The sequence below is a fragment of the Triturus cristatus genome, chromosome 6, assembly GCF_964204655.1.
Source record: "Triturus cristatus chromosome 6, aTriCri1.1, whole genome shotgun sequence".
Classification (NCBI taxonomy): Eukaryota; Metazoa; Chordata; class Amphibia; order Caudata; family Salamandridae; genus Triturus; species Triturus cristatus.
In genome coordinates, this window is record NC_140589.1 from 1,769,170,796 (window position 1) to 1,769,195,949 (window position 25,154).

At 45.6% G+C, this 25,154-nt stretch overlaps 1 protein-coding gene across 1 annotated transcript in view; it reads left to right on the forward strand.

Annotated features, from left to right (window-relative positions):
• The window catches only part of KIF13B (kinesin family member 13B), a 712,974-nt gene that overhangs the window by 522,485 nt on the left and 165,335 nt on the right, over window positions 1–25,154 (forward strand). The window contains exons 27-28 of the mRNA XM_085613040.1: window positions 10,916–11,015; window positions 17,033–17,159. Coding sequence (XP_085469166.1) covers window positions 10,916–11,015; window positions 17,033–17,159 — 227 coding nt within the window. The remainder of the gene's footprint in view (window positions 1–10,915; window positions 11,016–17,032; window positions 17,160–25,154) is intronic.

The following is a 25,154-nucleotide window of genomic DNA, read 5'->3' on the forward strand; positions in this document are numbered from 1 at the left end:
GTTCCTCCTCATCTGGGTCTGTTTTGAGTCCTACAGCCTACAGATGTGTAACCAGGAAAGTAGGGTAACTTTCTGGTCTTGTTAAGGTTTTGAAGGATACAGCTGGCCTCTAGTGTAAGCAGATTATCCAGCTATAATTAATATATGCCACACTTCTTCAGAACATGTCATTTCTGGGACTAGTTATCTGTTCCAGTGCCAAAGAACCACCGCGTTTCTCAAATCCTTAATTACTCCTCATCGTCCAACGCGCAACCTCCGATCAGCTCACCGTCATCTATTAGTCACCCCCAAAGCTAAAACCAAGAAATTCGGTGGTCGCCGCTTCTCCCACCTGGCTCCCGGGCTTTGGAATCTCCTCCCTCCCTCCATCAAATCCACCCCTTCTCTCCTGAACTTCAGGAAATCACTAAAAACCCACCTCTTCCCTCCCCTTGGTTAAAACCACGCCACTCACGCTTTCTCCCTCACTCACTCTGTCTTAAAGCGCCAGGAAGCCTTTGGTGTCAGTGCGCTCTATAAATTGCACTTAAGATAAGGACAGGATGGGGCATTTCTTTGTCTGTGTCTTACTTGATGCAGAGGGAGTGGGGGAATTCTTCATGAAAGATTGAGCTGAAGGGCCTTATATTTATAGCTTTTTCAGTCTGCTGAGCCTTAAGTTGAATTGCCCCAATGGATAGTAATGAATCGTGAGTTTCGTTTGGGGATGTTGTGGTTATTTTTGGGGTATTTGGTATTGTGCTTCCAAGCCTCCTGAAGACTAACAGCGAGAGCGTGGTCAGTAACTTCAGACCGACCCTCATGATTCAGAAGCCCAAGCCACATATGGATCAGTCTCCAATAGACAGTTTTTAGGAAAACTTGAAATGGCATCCTTTACGCAAATCTTGATGCCCATGGATGAAAGCAGCCTGCCCACTGAGCATCAGACAAGCTTACACTCTGACATAGGAACACTTGTCAGCCCTGATCCCAACTGGGATGGCCTGAAGACAGCTGTGGAAATGAAATTATTACACTACTGCTTATAGACTTGTCCACCATCTTTGTCAGAATCCACCAGCATCTATTCCACTAAGACTGTAGGAGCTCTCCATCCAAGGAAATATCCAGACTTCATCTCCTGATAAAGTTTTTCAGACAGGTCTAGTATCTACTCACTCGTCGTTTCACATCCGCTCTTTTCCTCCATGCCTATGTACCTTTATACTTGAACATCTCTCCACTCCTCTTCAATGCTGTTTTAAGTCTCCTTTTTTCTCTCGGGCCTCCCTCCTCTTCTTTCCCTTCTCCGTTTCCCATGATTGTCAAGCGCTCTGAGACCTTTGGGTGAAATATGTGCTCAATAAAATCTCATAACGTAGACTACTACACGTATGCTGAGAACACACAGATCATCCGGAAACTGTCAAACCTAATTTACCTAGGCAACGCAGGGCTGGAGCATTAGCTGCTGAAAAAAGCTCCTAAAACTGAACTTGTCTAAAAATGAATTTATCCAAAACTCGGATCCTAACTTGACATGTTGGAAAACTGCCAGACGATAACTGCCTGGCCCCAGGAACTCTACCCCCCTCCAGGGACATCCATAGAAATCAGAACCTGGGAGTGATCATGCGTTCCCGCTCATCACTCGTCACCCAAGTGGCCCAAGTCGCGTTCTGCTTCATGCATAGTTTTGACGCATATTTCCTAGCCTAGGTTATCCCAGAAGCCACAGACCACCCTTGTCCTACTCCCATCTCCCCTTGAGTCACCAATGGAACTGGTGTTGCATCAGTTGGGAGTGCGGGCGAGGCATGGATTTAGGGCCCTGGGCTGTTGGCTATCGAGTGCTTCTGGGCTTGCACCCAGATTCTGGCCAGAATAACTCACTCCTCTTTCACTTCTCGAAGGATGATTCTCTTGCATTTCACTTTACTCTTGCTTGCACCTCCTTGTCTATTTGTTGCTGTTGCCTTGTCGCCCTGCTTGTTACCTTAGCCAGACTTCGCTGCTGTGATTGTGCTTTATCCCTACTTCCTTAGAGACAGTCGGTCATTACAACCACAGCTTGGATGCCACAGCGTACTTCCCATCGGTCCTTTTCCGGATACTGGCAGACTGCGCATGCGCTTCTGGGGCTGCAGGGTCAGGAGAGCCTCTGCTTGACAGTGCAGGGGGCTGTACTGCTAGCAGTGAAGCCAAAAGTGATGTTGGTCACTGAACCAGAGGGTTGGCCAAGTCCTGGCTGAGCTGGACTGTTTCCAGGTGGTCACAAGACTAGCCCCGTCTAGAAATCAGCAGCCTAAATGGCTAACTCCATTCAGCCATGCTCACACACAACCCTATCTAATTAATGCACACATCACTCTGGTCTAACTCCACCGTCAAACCGGAAGTAAACCTGTATCTGCTAGAGTTGGGTATGATTCCAGACTTTTATTGTTGTTGCATTTTTATATAGCGCGAACTCGACACGAAGGTATTAGAGCGCTCTACATGAGCACCAGTCACGTTACACAATGACACATTAGTTTTGTTAGGCAGGGGGAGATAAAGCGATTGCCCAGAATCACAGGATGTTGAGCAGACGCCAGGCTCGGGCCTGGTTCCCCAGCTTTAAAGTCGGCATCTCCAGCCGTAAGGCGACATCCTCCCTCAAATTAGAATTTCCTGCACGATTTACAGAAAAAAAACACTATGTTGACACCTCAGAAGTTCTCGCAGCGCACTGGCTGTGGAAAATGAAAATCGGCGCTTACGAAAATTATTTCCGCTAAACCACTTTAGAGGAGGGAATGAGTCCAGCGTTCTTGTTGTTGATGGGAAACAATATTTTTCCCCTGCCTCAATAACCATCCATCTTGAAAACTGCAATATGTCCGGCAGTCAACTGGGCACCGCATCACGCGGTCACCTGCCCCAACCGACCTTGGAATACAAGAATGTCCTACTCAGTACAAACAGGTGCAACGCATTAGGATTCAAGAATTCTTAAATCGATAGTTTAATTTCTGAACAGAAAAGTTTAGTTTGTCAGACTAGCAGCCTCTTACGTCATCCTGTTCGTCCTCTGCGTCACCTTCCCTCTCTCGGCGTCTTTCTTCCTGTTTCACGTTGATGAGAAGTGCGCGGAGGGTTCCAAGTGTGGTTACCGCGTGTCCTCATCCTGTCTGTAACAACGTGGGCTGATTTACAGCGCCTTTCATCTCACTAAAACGTCTTGCATTTTGAAACGCTGCCAGTGCGCAGACAGATGTTTTACATGCTCTGACTGTATAAGTACCGCGGCCAAGCGTCCCAGGGATTTTTCCATTGCACACAGTGGGTCTGATTCAGTTGGTGGGAGTCTGCGTCCTCGGGGCCAAATTGCGGAACCTCAAAGCGGAGATTACGCCCAGAGGGTGCAGACCCCAACCCCCCGCCCCCCCCCCTTTCCCGTCTGCGAGGCACTTTGTGAATCAGGCCCAAGGGCTCCTAAAATATTGACGAATTTTGTTTTCACAAATGGAGAGGTTGCCTTTTTACTGATTCTGTTATAATTTCTCCATGTCATTTTTTATTTGGTAACACACAGGGAGCCCATGGCAGTTTCTTATGCATTACTATTTGTTCCAGGCCAGAAAGTTTTGAATACTAGGTCTGCATTCTATAAACAGTATTTTTAGCTTCCTCGACTCGCCATGGGTAGCTGTGGGCGGTCATTTGTGGTCTGGCACATGAGATGTGATGTCAAGATCGCCACTAGATCAAATATAAAAATGGTTAGCCCAGTCAGGAAATGACCAATCCGAGGCACTGCTTTTCAATATAAAGCGTCGTTAATAAAAAAAAGGTAAGTTGTAATTGTATTGATATAGTGCTTACTACCCCGGACGAGGCATCGAAGCGCTTTTTCAGCGAGTAGCACGCTACTCCGGGACCCATAGACAATTAGTGTTGAATTAGTATTGTGAAACATGAAAGTAATTTTAAGTGGTGGATAGGTTAGTCAGTTATTTGGATTTGGAATGATAGCAGAAGGATAGAAGAAGAAACAAGCATTTGCAATGCAATAGGTCTCGCATTGACGCGAGTTTGAGCTATTGACATTGCAAATAACAATGCCTTTTATTTTTGTTTTCTTTTTAAAAACATAAATAAAAGGCATTGTTATTTGCAATGTCAATAGCTCAAACTCGCGTCAATGCGAGACCTATTGCATTGCAAATGCTTGTTAAAACTGCCGGTGCTGAACACCGGCAGGACCCGGCCCACTTAAAGCCCTGGGTGTGTCAGCACACTGCTACTTAAGAAAATCCGCTTGCTCTACATTTTGCCCAAAGCCAGGGTGCGGGTGAATGGCCTGGTGTCTGAACCGTTCTCCATCTTGCGGGGCACTAGGCAGGGGTGTCCTCTTTCCCCGCTGCTGTTCGCTATAGCTATGGAACCGTTAGCGGCCAGAATCAGACAACATCATACAGCAAGGGGTATAGGTTTCAGTTCTAGAAATCTTCTCATATCGCTATACGCGGACGATGTGCCCCTTTATCTAATCAATCCCGCGGACAACTTGGATCCCGTATTGCGGGAATTTGTCCGATTTGAGGGCCTCGCGGGCATTTCCATCAATTGGTCTAAGTCGGTCATCTTTCCCCTTATGGACAGCACCGCAGAGGTGTCTTCCGAATACCCCCTGCGCTGGGAGGCGGAGGAGGTCAAGTACTTGGGGATTTGGATCAGTCGGAGCCTTCAGGAGATCTGGAATCTTAACTATGGCAGGGCGATGATGTGGCTGAGTGAGAAGGTGAAGCTATGGACTTCCCTGCCCCTGTCTCTTACAGGGCGGATTGCGTTTACTAAAATGATTATACTACTCAAATTCCTTTATCTATTTGTCAATATACCTATACCGCTTACGTCGCACTTCTTTGCCACTTTAAGATCACACCTGGTAACGCTGGTATGGGCAGGCGGACAGGCTAGGGTAGCTTGGGACATACTAACGCTGCCATTGCGACAGGGAGGCCTGGGAGCCCCGGATATGAAGCTGTATGCCCTCTGTGCTCAGGCTCAGTTTCTGCATTTTTTGACCCACCGACTCCTTTTCAGCCTCACGTGGCAGTGGAACGAGGTGTGGTGGCGCCCCTTCCACTGAGCGTGGCGATATGTGCCACAGCGAGACGCCCTAGAGTAGATGTAGACACGGCGGGGACGCTGGCATGGGAGGAGTTGCGTAGGAGAGCAAAGGTCCCACTACAGTATGCCCCCTCGCTCCCTCTGTGGAATAACCCGATGCTGCTCTGTGTTGCTGATGGGGTGGCCGGACACATAGTTGAGAAGCTGCATCTTTGCACCTTTGCAGACCTCTTCCCTAATGGCAAGTTCATATCCCCCCCGGCGCCGGAGGAGGGAGGTACGGTGCCCTTTTCCGAATTATTTTTGTGTCATAAACTACGAGCGGCATGCCGGGTACTCTCTGGAGACTTCCCTAACGCGCCGCCAGTCTTTACAGCCTTGGAGGCGGTGGTGAGCTCCCTGTCCCCCCGTAAGCTGGTAACTCGTATATATCGCAATATGCAAACCATGGCACCGGTGGTGGCGCCTAAATCCATGCTGTATTGGAACGAGGAGCTCCAACCTGTGATATCTGAGGAACAGTGGGAATTCTGTTGTTGGCAGCTTACTGATCTTTCGCCAAACTACAAGTTAAGTCTAATACATTTTAAATACTTGCATAGGTTTTATAGAACCCCCACCAGCCTGCACAGAATGGGGCTTAGAGAGACAGATGAGTGTTGGAGATGTGGGTCTGCCGCAGCTTCTTTTTTACATATAGCATGGTCCTGCCTGAAATTGGCAGGCTATTGGCCTCAGGTTTTTACATTGGTAAACCAGATTATGGATCGCTCGGACGTCCCTTCCCCTCTGCTTGGGCTACTAGGATATGTTAGAGACACTCCGCCAACATCGCGCAAGCTGCATGCGTTGCTTCTATTGTTTGCGAAGCGACAAGTGGCGATCCATTGGGGTAGACGGAGGGTGCCCACAGTGAAAGGCTGGCTGGCGGATGTAACGTATGGGTACACGCAACTGAACACGTTCTGGGAGTTGCTGCCGGCTGCATCCCGGCCTCGCGACATCTGGGATCTATTTGTGAGCTGGGCTCGGGAACATCAGAGCAGGGAATCGGAGGGTGATATTTTGAGTGAATGATCCCTAGGAGGTGGGTGGTGGTAGGGAAACGTCGCATACGGCAAGATCGTGCATTCTTTCATCATGCCACTGGGGCACTGCCTGTAACACTGTAACAGCTTTGAATATTACCCATGTCTTCCTCCACAGTTGTTCTCTTTGGGCGCTGAAGCCGTGTGATTTGGCCCCCTGGTCTCCTGTATCCAGTCTACTTGATTGTAATCCCTATTTTGATATTGACATGATGACTATTGCAATATGTTCTTTTCTGTATGACACCTAGTAGCATACTGTATGTGGCGCTATTATAATGCTGACTGGCAGGTTTCTGTTGGTTGTATTTTTTTTTGTTGTTAACATTGCAAAAATGCTGAATTAAAAAAAAAAAAAAAAGCCCTGGGTGTGGGGGGCAAAACGTTTATCGCACTGGACACCTTCAACGCTTGCACTCAGTAGCTGCTAGAAGGGTTTTCTAATTGCAGATAATGCCTGGGCATTCTGTTCTGTTTGCGCGAAAGACTATATTTCCCTTGCAATATGAGTAAAGTGTAAAAATATTCTCGTCATATTTTTTGCAATTATTAGTAAAATCTTGAATGTATGTACCTTTCATATATACTTAGAAATGCATATGTACATATAATAATAAAGACACAAATACACACAACTCTAATAACATTTCTAATAAAATTTCACACACACACACACACACACACCACCCCACCAAAATCCAGTAAATGGAGTGAAACGATTTGAACATCATTATAATGGTATCTTCTTTCCTATGTCTCACCATGTGTTTCCCGCCAAAATAAAAATCAGAAATCAAATAGAGTTTTCCACTCATCCGTATTGAACACATAGATGAACTGTGTTTTTGAGTGGCGTGCCTTTTAGAGAAAAGCGACCTGGAATATCTCAACTAACTGTTCAACTTTGCCTTTCATTGCCCAATTGTTACTTGCTTAGTTATGTGCTCTTTAGAAAGCTTGTGGTTTTCATGTAGTAAACAACTCAGTGGAATGAACACGGGTTGTCTCTTGAGTTGCTGTTGTGCCTGAAAATTACTTCGGTCAGACTGTGTGTCTACGTCGTGTTTTGGTACCAACTGCACGCGGAGCATGGTGTGAAAGCGCCATGGCTATCAAGGCGCACGGTGAAGTCCAGAGGACGTATGCACTGGCTTGCGAGTGTGTTTACAATACGACTTGTTGATGCTGTGGTATCTTTCAACCTGCGCTGTGCGTGCTCTACCTGATCTTTGCTGACTGCGGATCGGTCTGTTGGAAGGGTAGGATTGAGGAGAAGGGGCTTGTATCTATTTCGATACAAATGGTGCTAATATAATGATCTTCTGTCCAGTGACATGAGATGTAGGAGGTGTAGACTGGCGACCTAGGGCGGACTCTCCGTGTAGCGGGTCCAGTGCGGGGCTGCAGAATTTTCCACAGCAAGCTTCCCGAGGCGCGGCTCAGAGTATGGTTCCCAGGAGCGCACGGCTCGTATTCACAGAGGCACGCGCTCGACCGAGTTGATCTGCTTGTGCCGATTAGCCTGACAACTGCTGTCAGGGGTAGTGCGCAGATGCGGTTTGTGCATGGGCGGGGTCAGCGACTATGTCAGTCAGGGCGCATGTCTATTGGCTGTTGCCGTGTGTCCCGGTGCATCCCCGGGCCCCTCAGGCCATTCAAGGCATTACCTACAACTAATGGAGCTCGAGAGCGCGCGTAGAGAGGGGATGGGACTTCAGGTCACGCTCAGGGGCGGCAGATAGTAAATACCTCACAGCAAACAGAGTTTTCATTTACGATGCAATTTTGGTACAATACAACGTAACTTAAATACGACGCAATACGATGATGCCGATTATATACAAGTCGTTACTTTAGGAAAGCAGGTACACAATGTATTTTTTCACGCAAGTGAAGTCGAAGCTTTATTGAACAAGCGGTCGCCATGACGTATCGTTCGCCTTTTTTCTGCCGTCCCACTTGGACGTCCTCGCCTGCTGAAAGGTTTCTTGTCTTTATGGGGCCATGTGTTTGGCCCCATAAAGATAAGAAACCTTTTGCGACGAACGCAAAGCAGGCGAGGCCGTCCAAATGGGACTGCCGAAAAAGCCGAGCGAATAAGTCACCAGGAGCTCTTTTCCAATGGCTGGCCACTGTTTAGTATAAACGGTGACGCCAGCCAATGGAAAAGAGGGGCGGGGCTTAATGACATTTGCTAAAAAAATCCCCATATCATTAGATCTCGCCCGCGAGACTGCGCATGCGCGCAGCCTACGCCAGGCGAGACCTAAAAAGGTTTGTATTTATATAGCGCTTTTTATGCCGATGGGGTGTTGAAGCGCTTTTACATATCTATAGTGAAAATAAATGCTTATTTACAGAGGGATTTGCTGTAAAATTCTGTTTGCGTATGGTGCTTATGTGGGGGGGGAGAGCCAATTCTTGAGTAGTTTTCTGAAGATAAGGTGGTTGTCGGTGGATCTTACTTTGGGGGTAAAGAGTTCTATTGTTTGGCTGCTTGAACAGAGAAGGATGTGCCACCCATGTTTTTTTTCTTGTATCTTGGGATTTTGAGGCGAGATGCCCCTTTAGAGCGGAGGTTCCTTTGTTGAATGTGTTTGGTGATTTTATTCCTGATGAAGAGCGGTCCCATTCCAGATATTGCTTTGTGGGTGATACAAAGTAGGTTGAACGTGGATCTCCTGGCAACCGGTAACCAATGCAGGGCTTTCAATGCAGGTGAGATGTGGTCTCGGGTTTGATATGCAAGAGTAGTCTGGCAGCCGAGTTCTAAATCCGTTGTAGTCTTTTCATGGTTGTTAGGTTTCAAAATCCCATTCCCGCAATGCACTAGTTTCATGCTATATTAGGTTAGCAATGTGTGGCTAAGTAGACGCCATTTGTATTCACGTTATGCAACCTACTGAGTTATCCCTATAATGTGCAGGCTTCAGTTAGCGAATGTGACCCCATTTTGTATTTAGTAATCCCTGTTAGGCTGCCTAGGCTGTGCTCGTACTAGGCCTAGTTTTTCAGTATTGCTTGCCTCAGCAGAACACTGTATTTCGTTATTATTTTCTCTTCTGTTCAAGGTTACTATTCGACTTAATAATGAATAGGCATTCTGCCCTCACATACCTATCTATGTGTGTAGTTCTGTTCCCACGTTAGGAGATGCTGAGACTTGGTGCTGTAGCCTTGAATTGTAGATAACATGTACCAATCTGGCAGATGGTAGCTCATCCCCCTGTGCCTCCTTTTTTCATGTTAACTTTCCATAGTGGGCGTGGTTGGAGGTTCTTGGGAAGGTTCATTATGTGTTGCAGATTGTTGGGGGGGGGGGGGTCGGTCCCTCGGCAGACATCTTAGGGTGCAGGTCAGATTGGACTCCTCTGCAGAGTATTGCTAATAAAATGTAAGTTTGATGAACTAGTAAAATAAAACCAGAGATGGCTCTAGCTGAAAGTGACCAAACTCATTTTAACACACAACTAGGAGCTACCACCTGTTGAAATGAATAGGGCAGTGTGTGGCCATCAGAAAGCAGGATTTCACCATCTCCCGTTTCGTTGATGCTGCAAACTTGTAGGAAGAGAAGTTAGCACATATGTGTGGAAAAAAGGTATTTCTTGGTAGTACTTTGATTTCTCTTTGCCATAGTCCAATTTCTGGTGACCCCAGGATGGCTCAGCTTTGCTTGGCTCATGGTTAGGTGCCCACCAGGAGACAAAACATTTAAGAAGCTTGTTTCTTGTTGGTCATGGTCAATATATTTTGTGAATCTTCCAGAATGTCACTTAATTCTAGTACGTCCCGTTGTGAGGCTCCGAACAGCAAAATAAGCCCATCTCTTTCTTTCTGATGGTCAGGAGCTTTCTTTCTACTACAAGTGCACTGAGTATTGGATGCCCCTACAGGGCTGTTTTATAATTTTTATCTGTCTCATATGTATCGTAGTCTCTTGATGTGTGATATTGGCTGACACAGTGGACCTTTGTTGTTGTCTTCTTAAAACAACAGTTGTTCGCAAACAGTTGATTGGACACATCGCTACTACCAGAGGTCAGAGATTGATGATGTGTACTCCGGAACACACTTAAATCACACAGGAAGGTCTTCTTGGGCCATGGCGCGCTCCAAGACTGTCGTGTGCATATTCCATGAAAGGGTGCATGGCTCCAGTGGAAATGAGAAGAGGTCTTTGGTGCTTGGAGTGTGTGCCTGCCTGGTTGGATCACCACCCAGGTGGCTTTTCCGCCCTTTCTTTCATGTGTCTAGAGGAATTTTGTGGTAATTTGACAAACTTAGTGATTTAAGCGCATGCTGCTGACTATGGTGTGTTACGCAAGTCATAAGCTTAAATCCTGGCAAAGGTAACTAAATGTTCCGTTCTTTCAAGGTCTGTAAATAACACCCGTTACTTCTAGTGATTAGAGAGGTTGAAAGAGCTGTATTGAGTGCTATGCAGAAAACCTAATGCTACTATTTCTGTTTTGTAACTTTACTTTTCCTATTGACATTAGCAGCTCCACAAATCAGTTTCACAGGCAGGTTTAAGACCGGCACTGTCTGTTTTTGAGTGGTGGTGTTGACAGGCAGCTGAGTGTAATAATTAAACATATACTACATGTGATATCTTGCTACCTGCTTTTAAGTAGATTGGTGAAATGCTTGTTGAAATGTATAAACAAATGAGTATCTGTATTTCTTTATGCTGTATTTAATGTGCTTATTTGTCTACACAGGACCGCGATCTTGAGAGATTACGGAGAAAATGGTTGAATGTATTGACCAAACGCCAGGAGTACCTCGATCAGCAGCTGCAAAAACTTGTCAGCAAACCAGGTAGGAGAACTGTTGTTTTAATGTTGGTTGTTATTTTATGTTTGGTATAAAATGGCAGGTAAAGAATGCTGATTAATCGCAAGGCAGGAGTTGGCAGAGGACGAGAAGCACGTGCCTGGGAGGGAGGGAGGGAGAGAGAGAGGTGACAATATTGTCACTTATTTTTCCCTTCAAGTGCTTATAGTATTCGACTTTTCCCCTTTTTATGTTCATTGACAAACCTCAACTCAAATTAGTTTGATAGTTCTTCATGCATATTCTTTACCTGTGTGAATCCTACAAAGTCTCTGAAGGTACCCCGACAGTTACTTTTTCAACGATACTTGTTCTTGGTTAGTGGCCCTGAGAAAGCAATGTTAATTCCATGAAGCATAAGTGGGCCTGATGTTCTCCTCAACAGAAATTTTTTGAATTATGCAAATTAATGGGAAACATAAATTTATTTTGGCGTTTCAGTAAAAAGCGTTTTAATAAAATTCAAACCGGAGCCCCTCACATTTGATGTTTGTTATGGATGACCTTGTTATTCACCAGGTGTTTCTGCAATGTTTGTGTTCTTGAACAACTGTGTAATTCAATTTCCTGTCCCCCCTTGACTTCTTTTCACAAAACCACGCTCCTGTAACATTAGCCCAAAAATACTCCTGGTGTATTCTGATATTTTCAACAAGTCATGAATTGACTCTTAAACTCAGTGCTTAGTTGTGCCTTGGTTTTGAGGCCTCATTGCTTTCTCAAGCAGAACATTCTCCCCTCCCCCCTTATAATATCCACAAGCGGCATCGGTTCTGATTGACTGCTAGGCTAGTACCTTCAAATAAAAGCTCAGGTCACTTACTGGCCTGCCCCTTAACTAGCCTTTGCTTATTAAGAGCCATCCATGCTTCTTAGGGTGTCCTCACCAGGTGCTGTCTTAAGGAAAGTGCCCTGAGTGTGCAACGGGTATGTGCACCTGCTTTGTGCGGCCCCTTCTGTGATACAGGCAGCGCTGGCAAGCATGTAGCACAAGCACTATCACCAAGGGTGTTCCCTCGTTTGCATGGCGTGACCCCATGAAAATGAGGGAATTCCATTGCCTCTGCCCCCACGTCGTATTATAGACGCGGATGCAGAGGCAAAGAAGCTGTCACGTGCCTCCTAAAAGGTGGCGCACTGTCAGTGCGCCCCCTGTTGGAAGCCCTCTGGAGGGGTAAAAGGGGTCCTATGGACCCCCCAGACATCCCTTTGCAGGTGAGTGCAGTCTCTTACTGCACCCGCCTGCAAGGGGATCTCTAAATCCCCTTAAAAGTGCAGACGAGTTGCCGCCTGCACAATGAAACAAGGAGCAGCTGCTTCAAAGCTGCTCCGTATTTCTCTTGAATGGGCTGCCCCAGGCAAGCACAAGTTCGTGGCCTCCCTGGGGGCAGCACATTCCGTCTCATGCCGGGCACTCTCCTTATTTGTGCAGGGTGCACATTTTAAATGGTGTGCCCGGCACAAACAAGGAAACCTTGCCGCATAGTATAATACAGACCCTGGTTTTCTGAATCAGAGCCAATACCCTGGTTGGTTCTGGAATGGGCCAAAGGTCAAAACATTTGTCTCTACCAGAGTTAACTTTAATTGCATGATCCTGTGCACTACGTCACCTGCATACAGAAAATATTCACCACCAATACCAATCGCCATATACACACCCACTTTTTTTACTGTTAATTTCCGCTAGCTAAGAAGACACTACAGCTCTTGCTTTTAATGTTTTCTTTGTAGTAGTGCAAGCTTTCCCCATTTGAGACCTAATCACCACGCACAAGCAAGATGCTACTTTTACCAGAGACCTGGCTCTCCATGTTCTCTACACCCATCTTTCACTTCCTGGCCCTAAACACATCTGTTCACTCTGGTCCGGGGGAATGTTGTGTTTACATGATTTCTCTGTGACAAAGCTATGTATTGGACTTTCAGGCAACTAATGGCAAGCTTTAACCAGGTAAGTGCTTGTTTGTTAGACTGGATCATGACGATCCCTGCGTTGAAAATGGTAACTGAATAGCCCAAGAACTGTTTGCGTGAGACCACATGGTATTGTTGTAGTCAGATTGATTTCAATGTGGTTTTTGCACATCCTTTTTACATGTTGTCAGTTACTCATGTATGCTAGTGGTTTTACCTATTTTTCCATTAAATGTATAATCTGCTGTCTGTGTTTCTGAGGAGGATTGTGGACTGCCTCTTGCCATTAGTATACACAGAGTGCCAGCAGTCTGACAACTATTGGAAAGGTGTTTTGGGTTCCCTTGTTTGAGAGTGTTCTAAATTACTTCATGTTGGTAGACTTCCCTTATTTGATGGTGGAGTGGCAGACAGGGGCTGGTGTGGTCTTTGACATTCATTTATCACGATTGCTGCTTTGCAGACTTATCCTAGAAGATATAGTCCTGACGAAGAATGTTAGGTTCAGTGGCGGCCACAAAATGTGGATGGCTGTCGGAGAATATCTTTGATGGTAGTGGCATCAAGGTATTATAGGTGTGGGATAAGATGGAAGCTAGTTGACATTTAGGGGCCTATTATCATGGCGGGCGGATCGCCACTGCCCAACCGGCTTTGGTGATCCGCCTGCCAAAACTCCCCGCCGGACGGCCATTTACCCCCCGCCACATTAGCATGGCGGGGGGTACTGCTGCGGACGGAAAGACCATCCGCCGCTTTTCCGCCGACAGGCAATCATCACAATTGCCTGCCGGGCAGAAAAGGCCTATAATATGGTGACGGCGCCTTACAGGCACCGCCATCCATATTATGATGTGTGCGGTGGAATGCCTTTCAATGGCGGAGATTCCGCCATTGAAAGACATGTGGAGTTTACTTTGGCGGCCCGTTGCGGGCCCCTTGGGGGGTGGGGGCTGCACTAGGGGGGTACCTCTCCAGCATTAGCTTCAACCCAGCTAGCCTATGCAGCATGTATTGGCCATGGAAGTCAACGAGCATGCATGTAGCCGATGCCTTGCAGATGATAACGGCAATGGCATGGTAACTGCCATTCCTTCATTCCAGTATGGGCTGCTTTTTTTGATGTGCCAGTGAAAGATCACATTCTGAGGGATCTTCAGATGCCATCAATTTAGTATTTCTTTAATTTATTTATGGTGTTTGTATAGGATGGCCATAACCACAGGGGTAACACAACACTTCACATGAAAACCTAGGGCAATACAGCAAAAAATAACTTGGAGTTTATGCAGTGGATGAGGGAGAATAGAGCAATAAAATAATAGACCAGTAAGGTCAGACAGTTCATAAAACATGAGTCGTATGGCAAGAACCCTGTGTGAAAGCGAAAGGGGAGTAGAAAGAATTGATATGTACATATTTATAGTATTTGTTTAGCACTCATGTTCTATGGAATTGGGAATTCATACTCCTTCTAATACTTCCCAATCCATACTATATCTCCAGTGATGATAGCTGCACACATGTAGCTCATATTACCACTTTCAGAGTACCTACATTTCATAAATGCTAAACTTACCTCAAATCCTCTTAAAGGGATGTGAATGCCATGGATCCCAACACAAACCTCAGTAACTTTTCAGTTCTTACCAGTAAACGTAAGGCTAACAACTTTAATAAAAAAAAGAATCCTTGTCCACTCCTCCACTTTAATGCAAAAAATGACTCTATTAATCTAGAACTGAGGACATGACCTCGAGGACATGGTTGTCAGCGATGCCGGTTCTCTTTTTCCATCCCTTGGGCAAGAACAGTGTCCTAACGTGAGCATGGAAGAATATAACATCAGACACATGGTTACTGAACATGGTAACCACTTTCGTGTAAGAGAGTTTGAAGTCAATACATTTCTCCCAGTTCACTTTATTAAATCAAAATTGAAGTGGGCACCTTCACAAATAATTTGTCTGCAGTGAAAGCCAGTTTCAAATGCAGTAAACTTTGGGGTTAACATTCACTGGTGATTCTCTTTGTGAAAACGAAAGGAAGGCTGTCGGGATATATCCCTCCATGACAAAGTCCCTTTTCCCTCAGTAGCATCAGCTTCATCTCTTCTAAGTATCTAACTCACTTGACTCTGGAAGAGATGGAAAGACAGTCTGGATACACTATTCCCTCCATGACCAACCCTGGACTGGTGAATTTTCTCCGTTCTGAACCCATTCCTGCTTTTTACTTCCAACCCACTTCCCATCTAACTGTTCTGGATAAATCTGTCTTATATGCCTTAAGCAGATGCCAATCTGAGATGGGCAGGTCCGGGTCCTCTCCGTGAACAAAACCTCTGAGGAAAAGCCCTCATTTTCCCATTCCTCCACTATGACTCTTCCTCTGGGGATCTTGCCCTCAGTTAATTGTAAGGGGTTCATAAGACTCCGACGGTCAGCCGTGTGATGAAGAATAGAGTGACCCTAGGCTTCATTAAAAATCCATGTGGACAGTGATTCTTCCCATCCAGCACAATGCAGGCTCTACAGTTTTCGCAGTTTGGCCCATGGTGCATGGACTCACAAGGGCAGTGATAAGAGTTGTCGAATGCAGTGCGAGTCTCCACATAGTGGCCCTGTGCTGTAAACATATTAGTTTGAGCTACATTTGGGCTGCACTCCCCTGGGCTACAAAATATTAAGGGTTTCTTCTAGCCTATAGACATCATCCAGTTTAGACGCACGCTGGAATTCCGAAAGTGAACCCCCTCCGGGCCCACTAAAGAGAAACAGGCACATGAAGTTGAAATATATTGATTCTGGATGCCTGCACTTGCAGAATGATAGCTTTTTCTGGTCTTAGAAACGTTATTTTATTCAGAACAGTCCAAAGAAATACAAGCCACATTTGTCACCCAATAAATCAATGAAATAAAGGTATCTAAAGGGAGTGTTTATAATGTAGGCTAATATTCCATTCTGTTTTCATCATACTACCATACAATGATGGTTGAAACTCATAAAATTGAGTGTCATGGGTTCTTGGGCAACAGTTTGTATCCTTCAAACTGTACCCTTAATGCCTGTTTCTCCTCAGAATGCTCAAAAATCACTTACCGCTACACTGATTTCTATGAAGGCATACTCCTCCTGTCCTTCAATCATATTGATATCAAATGAACATAATTTTGATGATCTTTCCAAAATATCTGCTTTCCTTATAAAAGCATGAGCGTATAACCACAATTGTATGTCCTACGCTGACCCCCCCGAGCATCGAGAGTCCCTTTCAAACATCTGAAACTAGGACTATTCATAGCCCTTTATTGCACTTGCAAATACACAGAAGCAGGTAGGGAGGGGTATACTGGTCATTTTCTTATTAGGACGGATGTTGAGTCGGTCAACTGTATCAGATCCCCCGACTTGAATCCGTTTGTGTTAGTACTGGATTACTGCATGTTTCATCTAACCAACCCCTCTCTCTGCTAAGTGAAAGAGCGTCTGATTAAAGACATATTTTACTAGCATGACGATGGATAATCTTGCTAAAACAGAGTTGTGGTTGATGCTTACTGTGCTGTTGCACCTCACCGAGACGGTCACCCATTTGAACAATAAGCCGGTTCATAGTTGCCCATGATCCACTCCTCTGTATCCACTTCCCCCTTACTGCAGTCACTGTGTGCTCCAGTCTCTTGCCTATTCACTTACTCCTCACACCAACTTACACCCTCATTGTACAATCTACTCTGTATAGCGCTTAGTTGCTGTGTATCTAAAGCTGCAATATATAACTTGCTTAACTGTAAATCATGAACTTTGAAATACCGTTGTTAATACATATTATCTAGGCTGTTGTTTGCATCAGTCCACCTATGGTACCATTCCATCTCAACTGTGCTACAAGACCTTCCAATGCCCTTCAATGACTTCCTTAATGTCTGGATGGATGCTAAGCATAATTGACACTTTGTGATCTGTTCAGTATACGTTGTGCCCTGAATTGTGCATAGTAAACATTGTTTTTTGTTTCTTTCAGAAATCCATAAGTTTGCCTTGCATTAGTAACTGTGAGTTCCTCCCTGCTGATTCTAGATAAAACCGAGGATGATGCTGATCGGGAAGCTCAGCTGTTAGAAATGAGACTGACGCTAACTGAGGAAAGAAATGCTGTTCTGGTGCCTTCCGCGGGAAGCGGAATTCCTGGTGCACCAGCAGAGTGGTAAGTTTCTTGCTAGGCATATGTACAACAGGTGGAAGCACAAAGTAGGCACAGGTCTGCAAAAAGGCAAACAATTGCTGACCATCTATACATCTCTGAAGGCTCTGAAAGCAGGTAAATTGGCCAGTGGAGCAAAAAACAGTGGTCCGCTCCAGTGATGAACCAGGGAGGTAAAAATAAATAACAAACCATGCACTAAGTACAAATTCTAGATCAGTTAAAAGTGCAGGGAATCTATGCAATCAAATACTAAGCAACTGAAAAAATCAGTCACAGAACAACTACAATAAAAGGCTTGTTAACAGGCTGTCAATATAATACAATTCATGGCAGCTGAAGTAATGGTTGGAAAATGTAATTGTGTAAACCTTGGCAAAAGAACATGGATGTGTTATTTGTATAACGTTTCTGCCCAGCGATTTGTTTTCCTGATTAAAAGCAGTCTGTGAGCGCTGAACTTACGATATGTGGCCAGGCCCTCAGCTATCCAGCAGCTCATCTGTTTAGCTGGAAGCCCCTTTTCTCGCTTCTAGCTGGGAGTTTTCACTTGCTTCAAGGACCTCCTTCATCCCTCCTTTTCCTTCCTCCAAATAAGCAACTTCATCTGAAACAGTGTCTTAGTTCAGATCAGCTCCACTTCCCTTTCAAATTAACCTTGCATTTTTAAGGTACTGCAATAAACCACTATCCTTTTACAATCTGCCTTTTTTCGCCATGATGAGTTTTCTTCTCTTTTTATATATCTTCCAGTAATACTGCCTTGGTGCACCAAAATAGGAGCAACGTAGTGCTGATAAGCCTGCAGTGCAAAGAGAATTGACAAACTATTGGAAATAATCATCAGGCCCATGTAAAGTGCCCAATGTTTATTTAGGCATAAATTGATCTGCTACCAGCCCTGCTTCCTGAAGGCAGGTGCCTTGCGACCTCTTTTACATATTCTTCAAAGCAAGCACTGCAGCATTGGTATTGAAACAAGTAATTGAGAATCTTGAAACACAGTATAACTAAAGCACATTGTGGTTGAAATTCTTGTGGTTCTTGGATGATTTACTCCCGTTTACCCTCTCCCCCACTGAGTTTCCTATTGTGCTGTATTAATAAATATGGATTTTTTGCAAATAGGGGGTTTTATTTAAGCAACAAATAGCGGATACTAAGAACACTAATATGTAACTTTAGCCTTTTGTGCAGGTGATCTCTTGAAGAAAGTATTAAAACAAAGTGCATCACAACCTTTTAAATAGATAACATAACTAATAAAAATAAAAAAATAGGCCTCTAAGGACCAATTCTAAAGAAGCTTTAGTAAAAATAAGATTCTTTAGACTTGGTTCTTAGAGTGTAGGCCTTGTATTATGATAGTTATTGCTATGTTGTCCCAGTTCACAAAAACCAAATTCCAATTAGAGATTGTGCACGCAATGGTGTGTGTTCTATTGCAAAACCTTTAAGGGGCGTTTTCTTTATTTACTATCATCAATAATCACCTAATTAAAAAAAAAGTGTTAAATTGCCTCCTAAGGGGAGGCTCTGCTTTGTTGGGAATGAGTCTAATATGAACAGACGGAATCCTGTGCCACATATCTGTAGTATTCCTTTATAATTGGCCAACGGGTGAACCCGTAGCTCCTCCATAAAATGTGTTATACCTGTAGTGGGAGGCTAACACTGCCATTACAGGATCTCACTGTTGTGTATATGTAGCTCTTAGAGTTTTTGCCCAACTCTGAGGGTGCACGATTATCTGTATGCTGACGTCTGTTTAATTGGGTCGGACTACCTGGAGGATTCAGATTGCACTCAAGGGGATGGTTCCTCTTCTTGCAAGAGACTTTCTGCCATTGAAGACATTCTTCACCAGACTACTTTGTGATGGTTTCTGAAAATGCTAGGACTCTTTCTCTCATCTCATATCTGTCCTTTTAGGTTGGACATTTTCCGATGCAATGCTTTGCCAGAGGACAAACTAATCCCTGCTTGGATTCACCATTCTTCCCCCTGCAATATTTTCACATTTAGGGAAGGGACCTCCGTTCAGTGTCTTAATATGTCACCATTTTGGAGTGAAGGTATAAGGGTGACCGCTTTCCACCCCGATGTTCTAGGAGTCAGTCAGTCGTGCACAAATGAGTGCTGAAACTAAAGCCCTTTTCTTTCCTCTGAAAACTTTCCTTCCAGTCCATGAGTGGTAGGCAATTTGCTCTGAATCGTACTGACAATTTGACTTTCAGGCACTGCATCCATCAATATCTCATTTGCTGCTCCTTCCATTGTTGGCTGAAGGTGGGCCATCACTTATATCCACAAGCTTTGTTTACTTATTATTTTATTGGAGTCTTCAGTGTCCTGTAAGGCCATTCACATTGACTCAGTAATTCTAAAGTTATGTTGCCTGCTTATTTTTACGTAGCCATTGTTGAGATGTATTATATTTGTTTATCACCTGCCTAAATGACAATTTGTGTTCTTGGTGCAGTTAATTTCTATCTTCTAGTCTTCAAAACTGAACAGATGTCTCTAGAGTAGTTCCCTTACTCCTATAACTTTAACATGACCTAATCCGTTCTGGCTCATGAGTCTGCTGCTTTGGTGTATTTTCAAGAAGAGTTTCTTTGTGTGTTTTTGTCTAATTGAACTTTCCTTTGCCCAATAAGGAGATCAAAATATGCCAATGTGCTGATGTGGCTGCGATTTTATTAGTTGGCTCTACACTATGGAATTAGTTTGCTTACCTTTTTATGAAATTGTTAATCCGTTCTCTAAGATATACACCTATTACAACACAGGTAAGTACTACCCTGTTTTTTTTTGTTTTTTTTTTTAAACTGTTTTTATTTTCATTTTTGTTATGGTTAACAAACAACGAAAACACCAGCAAGTACATTTCGAATAGGACAGGCTCAACATCATGTTCATTAATTGCTGCCATCAACACAACCAAAGGTACATTCATGTGGTAACTCTTCCTTCTCCTCTCCCTCCTGCCCTCACCTCGCTCCGGGAGTGGTCCAAACACTTTATACGTTCTAGGGCCCGTGTTACGCTGCCTAACTATTGTGAGTCTTGCGCTGTGAGTTGTGTTATGTGCGTCTCAGCCGCTATCATTTCTAGGCCGTATGATTCAGCCACGGTTGCCAAATCTTCCTAAACTACTTAGGGCACCCTCTGGCCGTGCATATCGTTTTTTCAGCCCCCAAGTAAAGGTCCATGCAGGCCTGTCATTCTGCCTTGGTAGGTAAGTCTGCCCTTCCCAAGTACTTGGCTATGTCACGCTTTGCCACTATGAGGCCTAAGTTGCTCAGTAGAGTTTGTATCTGGGGACGTCAATGTCGGTGGGGATGCCCAAGAGGATATATTTAGGATCCATTGGGATCTGGGTTCCTAGTACGTTGTTTAGTTCCTGTATTATTCGTTACCAATATCTATTTATTAGGGAGCACCCCTATAGGGTATGTAAGAAGGAAACGTGGTCTGTTTTGCAGCGTAGACAATCAGGTGTTTCTGCCCTGCCCATCATGTGAAGTCGCACTCTATCATAATAAACCCTATGTATTGCGTTAAACTGTATCAGTCGCAACCTGAGTTTAATCGCTACCTCCCTTGGGTGCATCAGTGCTGCTTCCCAGTCGATGTCTTCTAGTGGGCCTGTGGTTTCCTCCCGCCGACTTCTGAGGGCCAGCAATCTATCGGGTATATTATTTATCAACGTTTTATATGTCCAGGAAACCACCTTTGAGGGTATCTTTTCTTCCAAAAGTCGCCCTTCCAGTGGTGCGTACTCCGCGATGTCTGTAAGATCAGGTTTTTGTGTTCTCCAAGCATGCTGGAGTTGCTTGTACTTGTACCGCTGTGTAGTTGACAGACCATATTCTGCTTGGAGGTCTGTGAAAGTGATTAAGTCCCCTTTCCTGAATATGTCTCCTAGTGTTGTGATTCCTATTGTGTCCCAGTTCCTAAAGCCCCGTAGTTTTGCTAATTCTGGAAGCTGTTTACCTTCCCACAGCGGTGTTGACCTGGTCAGTTTTTTGTCCCAATGCATTTGTCTTTCCGCCCCTCTCCAGGCTTCGATCGTCCTCTGTGTTGCTGAAAGCAAGCCTCTCACCCCCATATATATGTAATGTAAATGGGAATGTTTCTGAAATTGGAACCTTTCTAGGGGGTATGTTGGGTGGTCTCCCGGAGCATGTTCCCATTCGTTAACGGCTATTAGGTGTGCGGCCCTATAGTAGGGTTGAATATCCGGCAAAGCTATGCCTTCGTTATACTAACTACGCTGTAGCGTTTGTAGTGCCACTCTAGGGTGTCCTCATCCCACAAGAGCGTGCAAAGCTTGTCATTTATTGCCTTGAATACCGTTTCTGGGATCTTACAGTATGTATTCTGAAGTACGTACAATAATTTAGGAAGCGTGATCATCTTATAGATGGTTGCCTTACCTAGCAGCGTCAGAGGAAGACAACTCCACCTGACCATGTCCTCCCGAAATTCAACCAGGACACGCTTAATGTTGTGGGTGAGACAGTCTGCCACATTCGAAGAGATGAATAGACCTATGTATTTAAAACCTTCTTCAGTGACACGGAGGCACTCTGGTATTGCGCGCAAGTCTACGGGGGCCTCCCACCGAATAAAGACTCAATTTCCCCCAATTCATGTTATATCCTGCATGCTTACCGTAGTCCTTTACTAGTCGGAATGTCAGTGGGAGTATCGTGTCTGGGCTGGTGACGTAAAGCAAGTTCTCATCATCATATAGGGAGATTCGCTCATCTCTTAGCTGGCCCCCCTCATCCTGGAAGCCCCCTAGGCCTGGATGGGGTCTGATCCGGCATGCCAATGGCTCCAGGACCAACGCGAATAGCAGGGGCGAGAGGGGGCAGCCCTGTCTGGTCCTCCGTTGGATTGGGAAGTCTGCTGATTTGATCCCATTGACTCCGACTTGTGCTCTGGGGTTTGTATACCAGAGCTCCACCCATGACCTAAACTCCGGTCCAAATCCCAACTTTATCAGGACCTGTCTCATGAACAAACAGTGGACCGTGCCAAAGGCCTTTTCTGCATCAAGGGATAAGAGCATCTGCGAGGTAGGCCTCTCTTTCACAGTGTCTAGCCAATTGGTCAGTCTACGTAGGTTGAGATGCATGGCTCGTCCCGGCATAAAGCCCGACTGGTCTTGGTGCACCATTGAGGTGATTACTGATAAAAGCCTCGTCGCTAGGATAGAAGCTAAGATCTAAGTTTAGACATTTAGTAACAAAATAGGGCGGTAAGAGCTGCATTTTTCTGGGGGTTTACCAGGTTTCATTATAACTACCACTGTGGCCTGGCAGAGGTCTAGCGGCAGCGCCTGTTCCTCCCGTGCCGCCAAGAATATGCTCATTAAAAGGGGGGCCAATAAGCTCAGGTTTTGCTTGAAACATTTGACTGGAACCCCATTTAGCCCTGGTGCTGTCCCCGATTTTTGTCAGGCTATGGCTTTGTGCACTTTGCTTAGGGTGAGCTCTGCCTCGAAGGCATCTCTGTCATTCCGCCGCAGAGTGGGCATATCTATGTCGTCAAGGTAGCTTATTATTTGTGTCTCCTTGACTAATGGTTTGGCCCCGTAGAGGTCCGCATGGAAGCGCGTGAAGGCACCTGCTATGGTGTGTGCTGTCGGGTGTCTTCATCTTGTATTTGGTTCAACCAGCTCGCCTCCCTTTACTTCCGACTCAGCCAAGCTAGGAGCCGTCCCGTCCTATCCCGGCTTCGTAAAGCCTATGGTGTGTGGCCTGAATTTGAGTCTGCACCTCCCGTTCCATCAGTGCGCGAAGCTCCCCGCGTGTGATCACTAGTTGTCTTAAGACCGTGTCAGTATCTGGGGTGATGTTCCTCTCCAAGTCCAAAAATCTGCGCTCCAAGGTTTCTATCTGTCGTGTATCCTCTCTGCGTTTGCGTGCAATTACATCTTGTATCCTGCCTCTAAGTACTGACTTATAAGCCTCCCATAAAGTGGCAGCCGAGGACACTGAGCCTTCATTTTCTTGGAAGAACCCTGTTGTCTCTGCTCTAATGGCTCCCGCTACCATCATGTCCTGGAGCTCCCAGGCATTCAGCCTCCATTCCGGACGTTGCCTGGCCTCCCTCCTTGCACTGTGAGCCATAACGGTGAGTGATCTGAAATGCCCTGTGCCAGGTAGTCTATCTTGTCGATCATCTGGATTTTACCTGCTGGGGCGAAGAAGTAGTTCAATCTAGAGAAGACCCTGAGAGCCCCTGAGAAGAAAGAGTAAGTGCGATCTAGTGGGTGGTAGTTGCGCCAGAGGTCAGTCAGCCCTAGCGACCTCACAAAGTCTGCCAATGGGGTGGGGACTAGAGTTCCTGCTGCTGTTGGTGTGCGGTCTAGACTTGGATCTACAACGTTATTAAAGTCGCCACCAATAAGATGTGTAGAGGGGCCTGAGTCCAGCAGTATCTTGGCTACCGCTGCCATAGTGCGAGCCTGTAATCGTGGCGGGGCATAAACGCTGACTAGTGTAAATTCGCGCCATCTCCATGTCCCTTGAACGGCGACATAAGTCCCGTTGGGGGTCAGTCCAGACTTTTGTCGTGTGAAAGGGGAAGGTTTTTCTAATTAATATGGCCACCGGGCGCACCCCTGGGGAAAACCCTGCATGCGCCAGAGTGGTGTAGAGTCCTCGGCCAATAAAGGCATAGTGCGTATGCGCAGGTGGGTTTCCTGCAAAAAAACGACATTGGGTTTTTGAGCATCTTAACATACTTATTGACTAACCCTCTCGTTATTTTGCTGCCCAACCCATTGACGATCCATGTCAGCGAGGTGAACCTGCCTATTGAGTCTAAGGTTCCTGCTGTTGAGTACATTAGAATTATTATAAACTTCCAAACTGTGGAATAACTTGCCCCCTACCCCCTCCACCCAACTTCCTCCCACTCCTTTCGCACATTTTCTGACCAGTCAACATGACAACTCGGCATAGGTACAGTATGAGGAGTCTGTAGTCCCAACCTACCCTTCTACCTCCTAAACATTAAACCCCACAACAATAAAGGATATAGACTTTTCAATGTAATGTTCCACTCCGGCAACTCCTGAGCCTTAGTGTCTGGGGAAGGGCTCCTGTGGCCTTTGAGCCATGTGTCTGCTCATGGCCCGTGCATATATCTCAGCCTTCCTGGCCACCTTTATCTTGCTGCCGTTTCGTGCCCTCTGCAACTTGTGTTTCACTAGGGTCTCCATGCGGTCGATTTCCTCAAGAAGCGAGTGATCGGTGTCTACTAGGGATTCTTTGTCTGACTGATCTGTGCGGGTGCTATCTCCCTGATTGGAGTATCTAGTTCTGAGTTAAGTCTGTGTAGAGTCTCCACCAGAGACGCCCACCCGCACAGGGCGCCGGTCACCAGAGTCCCCGTCCACTACCTGTGTCCTTGTTTAAATAACCTCTTCTTTTTAATCCTTTGTGGCCTGGGTTCCCATCTCGGCGTCGCTTCTTTGTCCTGTGTCTCACTGATTTCCGCTGACCTTTGCAGCCTAGGGCACTCTTTGATCCAGGCCCAGGCTTCCTCAGGGGTCTGAAAGAACTGTGTTAGGTCTTGAAAGATGACCTTGAGTTTGGCCGAGAAGAGAAGCATGTATTGCACTTGCGTGACCCTCAACTTGACCTTCACCGAGTCGAATGTTCATCAAATTTTCTGTACCTCTCTAGAGTAGTCGGGAAAGATCATGATCTTGGCATTGGCCAGCTTAAGTTCCCCTATGCGCAGCGACTCTCTAAGTATAATGTCACGATCCTGATAGTTGAGGAATTTTGCTAATAGTGTGCGCAGGGGAACCCTTGGCGGTGGCTTTGCGCTCTGCATCCTGTGAGCCCACTCAATGACAAAGCAGGGTGAGAATTTTACCGCAGGGAGGGAGTCTTGCAGCCATGTCAATAGGAATGTCACGGAGTCCGAGCCCTCCTGTCCCTCCGGCATTCCAATAAAGCGAAGGTTGTT